At 66.3% G+C, this 17,157-nt stretch overlaps 5 protein-coding genes across 5 annotated transcripts; 4 read left to right on the top strand and 1 right to left on the bottom strand.

Moving 5' to 3' along the window:
- Positions 1-431: 431 nt before the first annotated feature.
- EMIHUDRAFT_423377 (hypothetical protein) lies at positions 432-1,457 on the bottom strand. The gene is made up of 3 exons (XM_005788332.1): positions 1,112-1,457; positions 815-1,023; positions 432-700 (listed from the first exon to the last, which is right to left on the bottom strand). Exons 1-3 carry the CDS (start codon positions 1,346-1,348, stop codon positions 532-534), a joined length of 615 nt encoding a protein of 204 aa, XP_005788389.1. The 5' UTR covers positions 1,349-1,457; the 3' UTR covers positions 432-531.
- A 559-nt stretch (positions 1,458-2,016) lies between these two features.
- Positions 2,017-3,083, top strand: EMIHUDRAFT_110557 (hypothetical protein; the record flags this gene model as incomplete). The annotated part of the gene is made up of 2 exons (XM_005788333.1): positions 2,017-2,706; positions 2,937-3,083. 2 exons carry the CDS (start codon positions 2,017-2,019, stop codon positions 3,081-3,083), a joined length of 837 nt encoding a protein of 278 aa, XP_005788390.1.
- Positions 3,084-11,140: 8,057 nt separating this feature from the next.
- Positions 11,141-13,176, top strand: POLV (DNA polymerase v; the record flags this gene model as incomplete). The annotated part of the gene is made up of 5 exons (XM_005788334.1): positions 11,141-11,215; positions 11,451-11,504; positions 11,946-12,239; positions 12,461-12,595; positions 12,735-13,176. 5 exons carry the CDS (start codon positions 11,141-11,143, stop codon positions 12,891-12,893), a joined length of 717 nt encoding a protein of 238 aa, XP_005788391.1. The 3' UTR covers positions 12,894-13,176.
- A 446-nt stretch (positions 13,177-13,622) lies between these two features.
- Positions 13,623-14,870, top strand: EMIHUDRAFT_227093 (hypothetical protein; the record flags this gene model as incomplete). The annotated part of the gene is made up of 1 exon (XM_005788335.1): positions 13,623-14,870. One exon carries the CDS (start codon positions 13,623-13,625, stop codon positions 14,868-14,870), a length of 1,248 nt encoding a protein of 415 aa, XP_005788392.1.
- Positions 14,871-14,935: 65 nt separating this feature from the next.
- On the top strand, positions 14,936-17,107 carry EMIHUDRAFT_227094 (hypothetical protein; the record flags this gene model as incomplete). The annotated part of the gene is made up of 2 exons (XM_005788336.1): positions 14,936-15,663; positions 15,739-17,107. The coding sequence occupies 2 exons, from the start codon at positions 14,936-14,938 to the stop codon at positions 17,105-17,107; spliced, it is 2,097 nt and encodes a 698-aa protein (XP_005788393.1).
- Positions 17,108-17,157: the final 50 nt, after the last annotated feature.

Below are 17,157 nucleotides of genomic sequence, written 5' to 3' on the forward strand. Positions count from 1 at the left end.
TGGTAGTCGACAAGCTGCCGAGCGCAAATCACTCTGTGTGACACATTTCTTGTTGGCTTCTAAAAATCTCTCTCTCTCTCTCTCTCTTGAGGCCGTACGTGTTGGAGTATACATTCAAAAGAATTTTTAAACGCACAGCACCAACAAGCGGAATCACAGACAGCTTATTGCGCCGTCGTCTCATAAAGGCCCTCGGGCACGGGCAGCGGCGCTGGCCACGGAGGACGGGACCTTCCACGGAAGAGCGAGCCAAGGGTGCTCGCCCGCGAAGCTGTCTTCGGCTTCGACACGCGCGAGCACGCTCGTGGCATTCATGGCCGTCCGCGGATCGCCGTCCGCTATGTAGCGGCGTGCGAGCGTGAGCAACATCGAAGTCTAGGTCAAAAAGAATTCTTATAAAATACACAAGCCTCTCTCTCACAGACACAGTTAAAGAGAAAGAATTTAAACAAAAGAAAGAAAGAAAAGAGACAGCTCAAGGGAGGGATGGGAGGACGGCACGCCGCCACCACACACACAGATGCACGCCACTCACAGCCCTCTCCGCATCATCTCGCCCTCCAAAATCTCGAGCAACCACGCACGGTCCGCCGCGGGTGGGATCTCGCAGCCAAGCTTGCGCAGCTTGGCGATGAGATCTCGGACCCCAACCTTGGTATCGATCACGAGGCTGGGGTCCTGCAGCACGAGCAACCCAAACCTAGAAATACGCAGGCTGTGAGTGTGCACCGAGCAGCACACCGGAATAAGCATTAGTCGGGCGTGAGTAGCGAAACGACAGGAGTGCGCATTCTCAGCATCTTTCCTCCCATACCCAGCCGACGGGGAGAACCGCTCCGAGCACGAGAGGAGCAGCTCGTGCTTCTTTGTCCGCACAGCGAGGTTGCGCAGCCCGCCTGGCGCGCCCACCGCCTCGGCGGCCGACATGGCCCGGAGCAGGAGCTGGCAGGCCCCCGGGACATGCCTCGCCGCCTCAGACGGCGAGAGCGTCGACTTGAGCACAGTGCCGTCGCCGCGAAAAACCTACCAGGTAGGGCCGCCATCCAGCAAAGCTGCTCGGCGGCGGTGAAAGTGGTGCGATGGAGGAGAGGCGCATCTAGAGGCCTCTCACGACCGTGCCAAGCACGCCGTGGACTGACTGCATCCGGTCGACGGTGGCCTCCATTGCCCGCTCCGATTCACCCGCCCTCTCCACGAGGTCGTTGTGATGCGCTGCATGCCCATTCTCAGCGGGCCCCACAGCGCTGGTGTGCGCTGTCGCCGCGTCCTCGCCGTGGCTGGGTGCGCCCATCTCGTCTTGCTGTCCAGCCTCGTTGTGGAAGCCATTCTCATACGCTTCGCTCGTCATTGAAATCGCCACCGGCGCAGGCAGCCACCGTCTGTTCGATTCGGGAGGCTGGTGGCGGGCTGGGCGCGGGGGGGCCGTGGCGAACTCGAGCTCGGCGCGCTTTGGCCGCCCGACCGAACGCTTCGTTACAGTATACTCCACCCCACACACACACAAACAAAACAAACACACAGTGCGGGATACTCCTCTCCTCATAGGTTAGAACTAGGAGAGCGCAACCAGTAGGAGGCCCGCGCCTGCCCCCGTGCCGCCGGGTGCAACCTGTCCTATACGAGAGAGGAATCCCTGGGACCCTGTCGTGTGGGTGAACCCTGCCCAGCCCCCCTCCGTGTCGCGATGCGCTCCCCGCTCCCGTTCCCCTGTGTCCCTGATCGTCCTTACAAGATCCTGCTCGTGCAGGTGGGGACCCTGTCCTTCTCCCACCCCTCGTTTGGCGTGCCCGTTTTATTTATTTATTTATTTATTCATAGGTTAGGTTAGGTAGAAAGGTGAAGAACAGCCAGGCTCGGACTGGACACCAACGCGGTATGGGTGGACGCTAGACAGATGATGACGACACGCACGAGCGACACACAGACACAAACAGGCCCGCACGAATTCTTTAAATCCATTTTGGCTTTCCGCCGGGCGCCTCAATTTCGGCCTGAACTCACTCTCTGCCGGCCCCGATGCCGAAGCGCGCGGCTCCTGCCCTCGACAGACAGCTACCCTCGATGGTCGTGCACGGACGCTACTTACGGCAGCCCGACAAGGGCTCGTACGTGAGGCCGGCGGTCCCGAGCGGCGAAGCCGTGTCGGTGAGCGAGACTGGCTTCGACGCCGGCGGCCTTCTTGACTGGAGCGTCACTCGCGTCGCCGCCGGCAGGCTGAGCCGGCAGGACGTGAAGGACCGCGCGCTGCTGATGATCTCCGGCGAGACCATCGCACGGCTGAAGGCGGACGCCGCCAGCCTCCCGTTGCGACAGCCGCTCGAGCAGAGCAGTCTCCGAGGCGGCAACTTTGCGGAGAACATCTTTGTGAGCGCGGCGGCCGGCGCCGACTCGCCCTGTCCCGACTCGCTCTGCGTGGGCGACGTGCTCGCCGTCGTCGCGCCGCGCGGCAGCAAGCGCCGCTGCGCGTCGAGTGCCGCAGCCGAGTCGCCAACCCTGCGGCTGCAGGTGAGCTCGCCTCGCCGGCCGTGCTCCAAGATCGACGCGCGCTTCGGGCGCACGTGGAACGGCGGCGGGGTCCGAGCTTTGTGCGCGCGGACCGGTCTGTCGGGCTGGTTCGTGCGCGTGCTCGCTCCGGGAGAGCTGCGCGACGGCGACGGGCTTGGAGCCACGCGCCTGCCGTCGGCCTGCGGACGGCGTCTCTTCACGGTAGCAGTTTGCGTGAGCAGGCGACGAGCTGCGCGTCGTCGAACGGCCGCACCCGCAGTGGAGCCTCGGCCGCGTCTCTCGGCTGCTCTACGGCATGGAGGGCGCCTGCGACCCGCCAGGCGGCTACGCGCTGCCCACGACGCGCGAGCAGGCGAGCCGAGCAGCACATGGAGACAACGAGAGAGAAAGGTCCGCTAGCGGTCGCCCGGTCGTCCCGCGCGCGCGAGCAGGTGCTGAGCCGGTGGCAAGGGACACTCGGCGAGCTGCGAGAGCTCGCGGGCATGCCGGAGCTCGCTCGGTACGAATATCGTCGCGAGCTCGAGCGGCTGTCCGCCGCTGTCGACGAGGAGCCGCGGCGGTCGTGCGCTGTGATGTAATTGGGGCTGTGCTTTTCCGCGCCTCGAATCAGTGCATATTGGCCATTGGTGCCACTCGAGTCTCGACCACCTTAAACTTGTACTTAGTCCGTTAGAGTGCCTCCCCCCTCTTCTTGTCGCTCGCGGCCGCGGCGCGGCAGTGTTTAAAATTAAAACGTAGCTCGTAGGATTTGTTAAGCGTTTCGCAAAAATTAATTGGATTAAGAGCACACACGGGCCGATCACGGGGGTGCACGCGCCGAAAACGACCTCTGGCTCTATAATGGTTAATGCTGCGTGCTGTTCGCAGTGACTCTCGGAGACCCTCACACGCCGACGGAGAGGGCGGAGGGGTGGGCGAGAACCGCCGCCGCGCCGAACGTCTCGTTGTTTATAAAATGAACTCGGGGGCACGTCTCGTTGTTTTGCGATCAGTGACTCGAAAAACACACTCACACGCTGGAGACAAGGGTGGTGTTTAGAAACACCGGGGGGGGTGGCGCGCCGCTTAGGCGTTCGACGTGTACTTGGTGACGGCCTTGGTGCCCTCCGAGACGGCGTGCTTGGCGAGCTCGCCGGGGAGGATGAGGCGGACGGCGGTCTGGATCTCGCGCGACGAGAGGGTGCCCTTCTTGTTGTAGCGCACGAGCTTGCCCGCCTCGACGGCGATGCGCTCGAACGCGTCGTTGATGAACGAGTTCATGATGGACATGGCCTTGGAGGAGATGCCCGTGTCGGGGTGCACCTGCTTGAGCACCTTGTAGATGTAGGACGAGTACGACTCGACCCGCTTCTTCTTGCGCTTCTTCTCGCCGCCCGAGGGCTTCTTGGCGGACTTCTTGGCGGGGGTCTTCTTGGCGGGCGGCATGTTGTTTTGGAGTTGGTTGGGTGGGTCTCAATTTCGAGGGCAGGTTGCCTCGGGCTCGGCCTCACCCGCAGTTCCCGCGCCGCTGCAGAGTACTGATTGCGCCCGTCGCTGCCCGTCGCTGAGTGGCATCACGATGTCAGAGAGCGAGGACGATTTCGCTACCGAGGAGGAGGAGGACGCCAGCGAGGACGACTTCCCTGCCGAGGAGGTGGAGGACGCTGGCGACGCGTTGCCGGAGGAGTTAGCAGAGCGCTTCCGGCAGATCCGAGAGGAACAGGAGCGGCATCTAGCCCAAGAGGCTGCCGCGGCGCGGCAGCGAGAGCTCGAGGAGCAGCGGCAGCGACAGCTCAACGAGGGGCTCGAGGAGAGCAAGCGGCGACGGGTGCACTGCCAGCTTGGCAAGGTCAACGTGCCCGCGCTGCTTCGGCACGTCCGCACACGGCTGCCTCTCAAGGGCCCCTTCGATCTGGCGGCCGAGGGCCCGGCTGCTCTCCGGAGGCTGGTGTGCCATGCGCGCGAGATGATCATCCCTTGGGACGACGATTTTGATGCAATGATGGAGGCCTTGCGAGGAGCCTTGCGAGGAGTTTCGGTGGCTCCCGACTTTCGGCCAGCACGCCACGCCGCCCTCCTCGAAGCACATTGGGTGCGTTGGGCATCCGATGACAACAACACCCTCTACTGGCTTATGACCGGGGGCTCCACTGGCAGCACCGGCGCCGGTCCACCCAAGCAGCTCGCAGATCTCAAGGCATGGGTTGCGACAGTAAGGGCGTCTACGCCCTTAGCGCCAGCCGCCACTACGTGGGACAACTCTCGCCGCTTTCGCGCCTACGTCCAATGCGTCCAGCGCGCCGCCGCGAGATGGGACGGTAAGCCCCCCCCCCCCCCCCCCCCACCTCCGTCGCGGAAACGACACTCCCACGACATGCCTCCCGCCTCCAACGCCCCCAGGTGAGTACCTTCGTTTGCCAGAGCTGTACGTGGTGCAGCTGAGCACCGCCTTTGTCCACCTCAGCTTTCACGCGGCGCCGCTCACGGCCGGCTCCGAGGAGCGCAGCCGGCTCCGCATGCTCGCGGTGTCGCGGCGGCACGAGCTCGTCGAGCGCGGCTTCCTCAACCTTCCCGAGGCGGCAGAGTGGCTGCGCACGCTCACGCTGCTCGGCGCAAAGTTTGGACTCCACTCGCACCCGGGCGACTTCCCCTTCGTCGCCGCACTCATGGAGGCGTTTGTGGCCGCGGACCCCGTGCTGTGGCACCAGTACATCGACGACCCCCAACTGGGACTGGGACTGCCGCGCCCACCTGCATCTCGGGGCACGGGTGGCAGCAGCGGCTCGGGGCACACCTCAAATGACGTGTGACTTCTGGGGTTTGGCGATGCCGCCTACTACCAGAGCAACTAGAGGCCGACGATTGGCGGTGGGGCTCCTCTCAGGGCTCCTCGGCACAAGGCGCGCCCCGGGGGCGATACTGACTTGGACTTGCGACACTGCATGCAATGTAAATGGCTCGTGAAGTCGCAGGTGGTTAACCCCTAAACGGCTACCGAAACGGGGTGCCCGGAAGGGCGATATCACGGCGGCCTAACTGTGCCTCCGTGCGCTCGCCACATACCCCCTGCTGCCCGAGGGTCGTGTTAGTACTTTATTGGGCACATACAGAGGCGGTGGGAAGCCACCACGTTCCCTTCAAATTTTCCGCCACAGAGCTCCGGAGCGCGCTCTGCACGAGCTCCTGGGACGCGGTTTCGTCTTTCGATCCCAGACGGTCGTCGCACGTCGGCGCCCCTGAGGTCCGCTGTCATAGGTGTAGCACGCTACTAGATACACTGCCTCCAAGTTGAGCGGTGGAAAATTGTGACGAAGCCACGCACCGAAGCGCCGGCGTCCCTCTGGCAATCTGCCACCGACAGCAACACGCCTTTGATCACCGGCTGCTTGCGCTCCGCATACTCTCCAGAAGCTGTTGGTTGTGTGGCTGGTGCTACTTCTATCAGCCTTCCTCATGCACAATGTTGCCGTTGAGCTACGAGGCTTCACCCCGTCGTCATTTGAGTTTGCTGCCAGCCACACACAGCGCGTTCCTGCTGCACGAATGGTTGGACAGGTGTGAACAACACCTCGTGGGGGCGGCACCGCAGGCGTCCATTGAGGGGTCCAGGTGATAGCCCTGGGCGGGCAATCCATACGCCTAGTTGGGCTTCAGATCGCCCGATCGCGTCCCGGTGAACTGACGTCGGATTTGTGACGCCGCCGCACCGCGCCGCGGCCGGGGGCCCTCTGGAGGCTGAGGATGGCCGTGGCGGACCTAGACGAGCTCTGGGAGGTAAAGTGTTAGTGTATATATTGTAGAGGCTGACCACGTGCACAATATCTCTCACTCTAGCTAAGCCAGGGGAGGCTATTCTGGGCGTCCACACGGCTTGCACCGGTGACCCTCGCGACAAAGCGAGCGCGTCCGGCAGAGCGACTGAAGAATCGAGGACAGAGTCACAAATCCCGCTTGTTGTGCATGTTTTGAGGTCGGACAGTGCTGCTGTCTTCTCCACGCAGCAGCCGACGCCACCAGGCCTCGGTAGCTGAGCAGCAGGAGCCTCCTCGCTGCTGGCAGAGTTGCGCCTCTGTTTGCCGCCGCTAAGAGATCGCTGTTGCGGGAATCCAGGGAATCTAAAGGAATCTAGAATCTGTGGGTCCGAGATTCGATCTGGGACCTGAGCCGCTCGGGACCAGCTGCACATGACCGGGGCCACTGCCATGTCGCAGAGACGACTGCTGGATCGGCCGTCGCTACGACCAGCCGTCCTGCAAAGGAATAAAATAACACCCGGTTCCCGTCAGTACTGACGGGAACGCCGTTTAGGGGTTAAGCTACCAAAGGGGGATAGCCCAGGCTGCTGGTAAAGCTGTCTTTTAGAGTAAACGAAAAAGAAAACAGAAACGGGAAACCCCCAACAGAGGGAGAGGGGAGGGGATGGGAGGACGGCACGCCCGCCACGCAGGGAGTTTAAAAGAGAGGAGTGTGGGCTCGAGCAGCCGTAAAAAGAAAGAAGCGAGCCAGCCCAAGGGAGGGATGGGAGGACGGCACGCCGCCACCACACAGGGATTTTAAGGAGAGGTGTGTGATGCGCTAGCCGTCGCCCACCCTAGGGAGTCTGCCTCTTCCTATCGAGCAGCCGTCGCCCTCTAGTAAAAGCGTGGCGAAATTCTTTATTTGTAAAATTCTTTATTTCCCGCCAACCAAACTCCCCTGCATGCCGGCCTCGCAAGGCCCACTGGTCTTTGCTCCGCAGCGCGGCGTCCCAAATCCCTCGGCGGTGCGCGAGCTGAAATCCCTCTCGTCCACACATTACGCGCTGTGGCTGCACGGCGGACTTCCTCTCGCCGAGTACCTGACCCGCAACCGCCTCGCGTTGACGTCCCCACTCGAGCTTCCGGCCCTGCGGGTGTCTGTCACGCCGCTGCCCGCTGCAAGGCCCGCCCCTCGGGAGGGCCGAGGAATCGAGCTTGGGAGCCGCACGCCCGTCACGGGCGCGGCGCCTCGCTTCGAGGCGCGATCGACCGGCGGAGAGTGGGCGAATGTGCAGCCGCGCCAGTTGTCGCAGCAGCTCAGCTCTGTGCCTTCGGCCTCATCCCAGGACGCACCAACCACCTCCGCGCCGGCGTGGGGCCAGTCGCAGCAGCACCAGTCGTTCCAGAGCTTTGCCCTCGCGCCGCTGCAGGAGCCGCCGCCGCCAGGACGCAGGGGCGAGAGTGAGGCGGGAGGAGGCGCCACCGCCGCTGCTTCGGCGGAGGCCACGCCGTGGCCGAGGACCCTTTTACCGACGGGCGAGCGAGCGTCCGCCCCGGCCGCTTCCGCCCCTGCTGCTTCCCTCCCGGCTGCGTCCGCATCTCTTGCCGCCGCCGCCTCGCCTGCCGCCGCCTCGCCGCGTCCGGGCGTGTACTACTTCAAGAAGCAGCGCCGCGCGAGCTTCGGCGAGGCGCACCCGCAGGCTACCTGCCGCGCGCCCCCTCGCGACGCGTCCGTCCAGCATACGCGAGGCGTTGCAGGGACGGATTCACATCGATGGCTCGTAGGAGGGCCCGCGCGAACTCGTGCTGCGGATGGAGCTCGCATACGCAAGCCTCTCGCCGCTCCAGCGCCGCCCCTTCGAGGAGGCCGCGTCGGCCGCTGCGGCCGCCCCGACCGCCTCGGCATTCACTTCTGGTGAGACGGACTCGGACTGCCACGCCGCCGCCGCTGCCGCTGCTGCATCTGCTGCCGCTGCACCTGCTGCTGCCGCGGCTGCTGCAACCGCTGCTGCCGCCGCTGCCGCCGCTGCTGCCGCCGCTGCCTTTGCACCCGCTGGTGATGCCGCCGCGACTACCTCCGCCGAGGCTGGCCGCGTGGCCGCGCGGGGCTTCATTGATTGCTCATTGATCAGTTAGTTGATGGTCAATTGATAGGCTGGCCGCGCCTCTGCTCGATCGCAGCAGCAACCGTCGCAGCAGCAACCGTCGCAGCAGCGAACGTCGCAGCAGCAACGGTCGCAGCCGCCGCCGCAGCCGCCGCCGCAGCCGCCCTCGTCTCAGTCCTCTCTTTGCGGCTGGATGGGCCTGCCGAGCGAGCCTTCGCAAGGGACGGCGGCGGGCGTGCGGCCGCCGCCGGCCAGCGCGAGCCAAGGCGGCGCTCGCTCGGCAGCGGCGACTCCGCGGCGCGAGTGGGGTGGCAGCAAGGTGACCAAGCGGCGGCTGGAGGAGGAGGGGGCGCTCCTCGCGCGGGGCTTGCTGGCCTAGAAGCGGAACACGGGCTCTCGTACTCCAACCAGCGCTCGAGAGGACACGTACTCAACTGTACTCGGCCGAATTCCGCCGTACTCATATTGTATCTGTGTCGCCCGTATTCACGCAGCACTCTGAAGACACTGCACAAGGCCGTCCTCCCGAGGCTGGCGTACTCAGCACGTAGGTCTGCGGGCGATGGAGGCGCTCATACAGCCGGCAACTTCCACGCAGCTCGACTGTCTCAAGGCGGCGGACGGCGCCGTCCTCGTCTGGCTGTACGAGGACGGCTCGACCTCGGCCAGGCCGAGCCTGCGCCAGAACGACTCGCAGCAGCAGGCGGCCGCGGTCATCGGCGCGTCGCTCCTCGTCCAGAGCCGAGCCGCCGCCGGCGGAGGAGGCGGGGTATGCCATGTTGCCTCGGCCGGTTGCGAGCCGTGTCTCTCCACGAGGGGCATTGTGAGGACAGGCGGGGGACAGGCGTTCCTGCACCTCGACTTGCGCGGCGCAGAAGGCGCGGGCGGGAGAGGCGCACTCCGCCGCCTCCTCCTGCGCAAGAAGGGAGTCGACGGAGGCGGCGGAGGCGGCGGAGGCGGCGGAGGCGGGGGGCATGGCGGCGGAGGCGGGGGGCATGGCGGCGGAGGCGGGGGGCATGGCGGCGGAGGCGGGGGGCATGGCGGCGGAGGCGGAGGCGGGGCGGTGTCGCTGGTCTGCCCCAATGCACAGGTGGTGCTGCTCCCCATATCTCCCCATATCTCCCCATATCTCCCCATATCTCGAGCCCCAATGTACAGGTGGTGCTGCGCTCCGCCCTCTTCACTCTCGATGGAGTGAGTTCGGCGCTCGAGATCGAGACGGGCCTGTGGGTCGTCTTGCGGGCGGCTCGCGCGGCTCGAGGCTGTGAACGGCGCCTCTTCACACTCTCCAGCCGTGAGTAGGTCGACCCGGTGCTGATGGCGTGGCTCGAGGCTGTGAACGGCGCCTCTTCACACTCTCCAGCCGTGAGTAGGTCGACCCGGTGCTGATGGCGTGGCTCGAGGCTGTGAACGGCGCCTCTTCACACTCTCCAGCCGTGAGTAGGTCGACCCGGTGCTGATGGCGTGGCTCGAGGCTGTGAACGGCGCCTCTTCACACTCTCCAGCCGTGAGCAGGTCGACCCGGTGCTGATGGCGTGGCTCGAGGCTGTGAACGGCGCCTCTTCACACTCTCCAGCCGTGAGCAGGTCGACCCGGTGCTGATGGCGTGGCTCGCCGAGCCCGACTCCACCGAGGCGGAGCTGGCGCTGCCCGCGCTCTACAGCCGCTACATGGTCGGCGCTGGCGCGGGGGGGGCGGCGGCGGCGGGCCACGCAGCCCTCGGTGCGGAGCCTGGTGGCGCCGAGCAGCTCGAGGCCGACTTGCGCGCGTGCTGGGCCCTGTGCGGGCAGCTGTGCGGCGTGCTCAAGGCGTCTCATGGGCCGGCGGGCGTGGCTGTGATGCAGCGCGAGCTCACCGTGGCGCAGGTGCTCACCGACATGGAGCTGCACGGACTTCCCCTCCACCTCCCGACCCTGCGCCGCCCGCTCGGCGAGGTCCAGCGGCGGTGCGAGGCGCTGTCGCGCGAGGCAGAGGCGCTGCTTGGAGGACCGCTCAACCTCGGCTCGCCGCAGCAGGTCTCCGAGGCGCTCTACGCCCGGCTCACTCTCTGCTGACTAGTTGGCTCGTGCCCATAGGCTCGCCGCAGCAGGTCTCCGAGGCGCTCTACGCCCGGCTCACTCTCTGCTGACTAGTTGGCTCGTGCCCATAGGCTCGCCGCAGCAGGTCTCCGAGGCGCTCTACGCCCGGCTCACTCTCTGCTGACTAGTTGGCTCGTGCCCATAGGCTCGCCGCAGCAGGTCTCCGAGGCGCTCTACGCCCGGCTCACTCTCTGCTGACTAGTTGGTTCGTGCCCATAGGCTCGCCGCAACAGGTCTCCGAGGCGCTCTACGCCCGGCTGCGCCTGCCGCCGCCGCCCGTTCCGGCGGGGGCGGCGGCGAGGTCCGGGCACGGCTCCACCAATGAGGCCCACCTCGCCAGGCTCGAGATATGGGGAGATATGGGGAGATAGGGGGAGATGTGGCACGGCTCCACCAATGAGGCCACCCTCGCCAGGCTCGAGATATGGGGAGATAGGGGGAGATAGGGGGAGATGTGGCACGGCTCCACCAATGAGGCCCACCTCGCCAGGCTCGAGATATGGGGAGATAGGGGGAGATAGGGGGAGATGTGGCACGGCTCCACCAATGAGGCCCACCTCGCCAGGCTCGAGATATGGGGAGATAGGGGGAGATAGGGGGAGATGTGGCACGGCTCCACCAATGAGGCCCCTCGCCAGGCTGGCCGCCTCGCGGCCTGACTGCGCGCTGCCCGCCATCGTGCTCGAGTACCGCCACCTCCGCAAGGCGGCCGCACTGAGCTAGCTAGTGTACACCCATGCATCACCCGACTGATGAAGTGACGAATCGCAAGGCGACCGACGCCTTCCTCGAGCCCCTCCTCGCCAAGGCGGTCTCCCCACACACATCTCCTCATATCTCCCCATATCTCCCCATATCTCGAGCTTCTCCTCGCCAAGGCGGTGCCCGACTGCCGTCCAGCCGGCGCCGGCGCCGGCGAGGGCGGGGGCGACGGCGAGGGCGACGGCGAGGGCGAGGGCGAGGGCGAGGGCGAGGGCGAGGGCGAGGGCGAGGGCGAGGAGGGCGCGGGGCGAGCCGCGGACGCGCGCATCTACACGAGCTGGCAGCTGCTCGCCACCGGCACCGGCCGCGTCGCCTCGCGCAACCCGAACGTGCAGCAGGTGCCTCGCGCGTCGCCGGAGCCGGTTCCCGGCGCTGCGAGCGGAGGGGCGAGCGAGGTGCGCGTGTGCGTGCGGTCCGCCATGCGACGGCTCAGTCGCCAGGCATGTCTCACTCAACCACTCACCCACAGGTGCGCGTGTGCGTGCGGTCCGCCTTTGTCGCCTCGGCAGGGGCTGTCCTCGTCTCTGCAGACTACCGGCGACAAGAGACGTGCTTTGCCCATCGCCCCTCCTCTCCCGGTCTCCGAGCCTCCCCGTAGCCGTGCCGCAGGCAGCTGGAGATGCGCCTGCTCGCCGCCTTCTCCGAGGCTCGAGATATGGGAGATATGGGGGTATATGGGGAGATGCGCCTGCTCGCCGCCTTCTCCGAGGCCGGCTCGCATGCCGCGCGCGCGCTGAGGGCGGCGGCGTCTCTTCACACCTGCGCCGGCCGGTGAGCAGGACCCGCTCCTGGCCCGGATGCTCCACTCGAACGAGGACCTCTTCCGCTCGATCGCCGCCGCCTTCTTCAAGCGAGAGGTCGGCGCCGTCTCCGCCGCGGAGCGCGAGAAGACCAAGCAGCTCTGCTACGCTCTCTGCTACGGGCTCGGGCCAGAGCAGCTCGGAGGCCACCTCAAGATCAGCACGCCGGAGGCGCGGCGGCTCAAGGAGGACTTCCTTCGCTGCTTCGGCGGCATGGGGGCGCCGCCGTGGAGCACGCCACGGCGCGAGCGGCGCCTCGTCACGCGCGCAGCTGTGAGCAGGCATGCGCGCGTTCATGGAGAAGGTCAAGGCGCGCGCGCGGAGGTGCGGCAGGACGACGACCATCGGGGGGCGCATCCGGCAGCTCGCAGACATCAACTCGCGCGACTTCACCGCCCGTGCGCGAGCCGAGCGCCAGGCGAGCGGCTCTCGGTGGCCAAAGCACTTGGCCACAGGCGCCCAGCTGAACAACGGAGCGAGGCGCAACTGTTCAGGCGATCAACTCGACGATCCAGGGCTCCGCGGCAGACATCGCCAAGGAGGCGATGATCCGCTGCTGCGAGGAGCTGTCTGCCCACAACCTCCCCGCGCGGCTGATTGCGCAGATCCACGACGAGCTGTTGCTCGAGGTGCGTGAATGAAGAACAATGTGTACCGATAATTGATGATGATGATAATAATTACGACGAGCTGCTCGAGGTGCTCCCCATCTCTCCTCATCTCTCCCCATATCTCCCCATATCTCCCCGTATCTCGCTCCTGCTCGAGGTGCGTGACGAGGCGCTCGCGCAGACCGTCACGAGCGTCCGACGCGCCATGGAGGAGATGCAGGGCGTGTTCGCCGCCTTCCCGCTGCCGCGGCTGCCTGCCGAGGTGCGGGTCGGTCGCGACTGGGCGCACATGCGCCCCTTTGACGAGCAAGCGTGAGGCCGAGGGTAGCTCTTGAGGGAAAGAGGGACACCGCCCGGACTTGCGCGCCCCTTGCGGGTCATGGCGCCGGCGCGCTTGAGAGGGTCTCTCCTCTGGAGCGCGCGTGGCGGGACAGGGCTCGCGAAGGCGCTGGAGCGTGGCGGATGGCGGCGGGGTACTGTACGGTTGCATACACGTATGGGCGGACTCGCCGGATTCACACACGCTCTGCTCGCGTCCGTGTCGAGACGAGCGCGTCGTCCGTGACCAGTCTCCGTATCTACATACATACGCAGAGAAATTTGCGCCCGGTCCCCGGAGAGTCTATTCACACACCACGCAGACCGCCACCAGCGGAAACAACGGTACCTTTAAGGTACGCAGACAGGCGACAGGGCAGGTGGTGGTGGTGGTCTGGTGGTGGTGTAAAATAAGGGAGACGGCGCGTTTGGCCGCGAACGGAGCCTTGCTAGACGAGTAGGCCATGCTCTGGCGGCGGCTCGCGAGCGGCGCTGCACGCGCGGTACAAGCCCGGCCGGGGCGCTGGGAGCCTATTCACAGAGGGCCCAACGGGGATTTCTCGCTCGAGATTTTTCGCTTCGCTGCGCGGCCTGGGAATTGGTAGGTAGGTGGGGGGCACGGAGCCTGGCGGTTGGCGCCCGCGCCGCGGGGTTTTTTTTCGGAGCCGCCCGCCGCTCTCTCCTCCTCTCGCCGCCGCTCTCCTCCTCTCGCTGGCCTCTCTCCTCGATGGCCGGCATCTCCGCCGATGACGAGCTCCTTCACGCCGCCGCCACACCCGACGATGAGCTCCGTGCGGCCACCGAGGCACGGGCGCCGCCCGCCAACGAGCACAACTCGTCGGATGAGGGCGTCACCGACGACCACGGCTCCGATGATGAAGGTAGCTACGACGTTTCGCCTGGCGCGTGGATCGTGCTCCACAGCCTACAGGGGAAGCCTGCACTCAACGGCATGGTCGGCTTTGCCCTGGAAGCCACCAGCGGTGCCGGTGGCGAGAGCCGGTGGCTGGTCCAGCTCATGCCCTCCTGCGAGCGTCTCAAGGTGAAGCCCGCGAACTTTCAAGTGGTCGCCCCCGCCGATTGGAAGCAGGGGTCCGAGCCCGAAAGGGCGGCCGCCGAGCGCTTCGCGCGATGCATCCTCGAGGCCTTCGCCGACAGCAGCGGCCCGGCGAAGCTAGCCTTTCCGATTTGCGAGAGTCACCACAACAAATCGCGCAGCGTCGTCCACGGGGTGGCTCGCGACATGCCGGACCTCTTCTACGAGACGCGGTCGACGGGGCCCAAGGATAACCGGCAGCTGGTCGTGGAGCGGATCGAGAAGCCGCCGCTCGCGCTGCCGCCACCGAGCGACGCTGCGGGCGCCTCCGACGACCTGTCCCTCTCCAAGTTTGACGAGCTCTGCTTGCTGCTCAACGCCATGGATGCGGTGCCGAACGAGACGGGGGCAATAGAAAAGCGCAAGCGCATGAGCGCAAGGTTCTGGCGCGGCCTGGCGCCTTCGGGACGCGCGCGGCCGCGGCATGCGAGACCCGGCCTCTTCGCCGTCATGCGTCTGCTGGTGCCTCACCACGACTCTCGGCGGTATGGCCTCTCCACGGAGAGGCTGGCCGCCACGTTTGCGGAGGGGCTGGGGATCGGCAAGCCGCGCGCCAAGGGGATCGGCAAGGCGTGGATGCTCGACGAGAGCGTGGCGCTCGGAGTCACGGGCGACGTCTCGCTGGTGCTGGAGGCGCTCGCAGTGGAGCGGATCGACCCGCGGCGCGATACGATCCTCACCGTCGGCGCCGTCAACAAGGCTCTCGACGCGATGCAGAATGCCGGCAAGGTTGATCTGCTGCTGGGCCTGGCGGCGCGGGTCGCCAAGCCGCGCGAGATCAAGTGGCTGACGCGCATTGTGCTGCGTGACCTGCGGATTGGCTCGCGCCCGAGCAATCCCGTGCCGCAGAAGGGACGCCCCTTCGCGCGTACTCAGTAAGTGATATCTTCCACACACGTACCCCAGCCCCTCTGTCCAAGCTAGGCGAGTACCCCAAGCTCGTCATGGACGGCCTCTGCCGCGCCAAGGGGCGGCTCGGCAAGCCCTCCGACCAGAGCGCGGGCTCGCCGCCCATGATGTACGCGACGCTGCGCTACCAGAACAACTTGGAGCGCGTGTGCGAGGCGGCGGAGCGCGGCGTGCTTCCGCGAGCCTACCCGCCACCAGTGCAGCTCGGCATACACGTAAGAGCGCAGCTGAGCGTGCCGTGCCCCAACCTCGATGCCGCCGCGCGGCAGCTCGGCACCAACGACGTCTTCATCGAGACGAAGTTCGATGGGTTCCGATTTCAGTTGCACTGGCACGGGCGCGACAGGCAAATGCGCTGTTTCTACCGCAGCGGCGTCGAGTGCACGGCCGACGTCGGCGACCTGCTCCCGGCGGTGGAGCTGGCGCTTGGCGGCGATCCCGAGCAGGTGCTGCGCCGCGACGCTACCGACGAGGCGACGCGCTTGCGTTTCACGTGGCTCGAAAAGGCGTGGGCGAAGGTCACGCCGGAGCAGCGCGCGGCTTTCACGCACAACACGGCGGACCTCGTGCTCGACGGCGAACTGCTCGTATACGACGAGTCGATGACACCAAAGGGCCTCTACGACGAGCTCGGCACGCGATCCGGCATCGCCGCCTTTGGCACCAACTTTTGGGTGCGGCAGACGGCCGACGGCAAGCCGTCAGGCTACTCGCGGGAGGACGCGCGCCGCCACTACCTTGTCAAGGTGTTTGACGTGCTGCGGTGCGGCAACACTTCCGAGAGGCTTCCGAGACGCTTCCGAGACACCTCCGAGACACTTCCGAGACACCTCCGCAGGTACAACGGCGAGGAGATTCTGCGCCGGCCGCTGCACGAGCGGCGCGAGCTGCTCGAGTCGGGCCGCTGCTTCATCGCCCTACCGCACTACTTGGAGCTGACGCAGAGCGATCGCGTCGACCTGGCCTCGCCGGAGGGACCGCTGCAGGCCGCCTTTGACGAGGCGCGGGCGGCGCAGGCCGAGGGCTTGATGGTCAAGGCGGCGCACCAGCCTTACGTGCCAAACGGCCGCACCAATGTGCTCAAGTGTAAGGTCGAGTTCATACCTGGCCTCGGCGACACCGTCACACTGCTGCTGCTGGGGGCGCGTGTGCCGCGAACGCTCGGCGCCGGCGACGAGGCGAGCATGCTGGTGGAGTTCGCCATTGGCGCGCGCGAGTCGGATGCGGCAGCTGCGCCACTTGTGTGGCTCTTCAACACTTCGGCGCTGCCTTGGCGCGGCTCCTCGCTGACCCAGCCGATGCTCAAGCGGCTCTACTTATGCCTGACTGAGGGCTGGGGGCACCGGCCCGCCCTAATGAACCGGCTAGGCGTGGACGAGCCGCCACCGGCATGGATGCGGCAGTGCCCCACAAGCACGATGGCGCGGCCCCATTGGGTGCTGCTGGATCCCGAAAGCGCGCCCGTCGTCGAGGTGATGGGCTCGCGCTTCTTGCGGCGGTACAACCAGGACCAGGACGCGTCGTCCAACCGGTCGCTCCCGTGGACGATCCGCTTCCCGCGCGTGGCGAGGTGGTTCGAGGAGACGGACGGCGTGGTCGTGGACACCGTCGCGAGCTTCCGCGCCAAGGCGGTCGCCGCGTTCAGCTCGAGCGGCCCGCAGGACGACGACGACGACGGCGCAGAGGAGGAGGCGCCCGCCGAGCCGCTGGTTCCGCTGAAGCCGCTCACGTGGCACCTCGCCCCACCATCGGTGCCCGTCGAGATGCCCGAGACCAGTCGGTGGCAGGCGGAGCTGCGCGACGCCGCGCCGCCCACCCCCGCCTCGTCCAGCTCGTCCATGCCGTCGATGCGTTCGCCCAGAGGGCCGGCCGCGAGGCGATCCGGCTACCCCGGGGACGCAGCGAGCAAGGCCAAGCAGCAGCCCTTCACCGAGGTGCCGCCAACCACTACGCTGCTCGACGTGGACGAGGCGACGAGGCAGCTGCACAAGGCTAAGACGGCGATCGTGCAGTGCTCCGACGGCACGCTGTACTACTTGCGGGGCATCGACGCGGGCGGGGCTGTCGTGCAGCCTCTGCACGACGGCGGCGAGCGGACACACCCTCTCTCGAGACTCCGACAGCTCACCGGCTACGACAGCGACGAAGTCGGGCTGTTGGATGACCCGCGAGTGAGCCTTGCAAAGCGCCAACGCAGAGGGGCGTGAGGTCTCTGGATCTCCCGTCTGTGCGCTCACGATGCGGCGGCGGCGAAGCT

The sequence above is a fragment of the Emiliania huxleyi genome (genome assembly GCF_000372725.1).
Source record: "Emiliania huxleyi CCMP1516 chromosome Unknown EMIHUscaffold_136, whole genome shotgun sequence".
Taxonomy (NCBI): domain Eukaryota; phylum Haptophyta; order Isochrysidales; family Noelaerhabdaceae; genus Emiliania; species Emiliania huxleyi.

Coding starts and splice junctions, on each gene's coding strand:
- EMIHUDRAFT_423377 (XM_005788332.1), bottom strand. CDS start 1,348: ATGACGAGCGAAGCGTATGAGAATGGCTTCCACAACGAGGCTGGACAG. Junction 1,024..1,111: donor ACGGCGTGCTTGGCACGGTC/GTGAGAGGCCTC, acceptor CCTACCTGGTAG/GTTTTTCGCGGCGACGGCAC. Junction 701..814: donor CGGTTCTCCCCGTCGGCTGG/GTATGGGAGGAA, acceptor GCGTATTTCTAG/GTTTGGGTTGCTCGTGCTGC.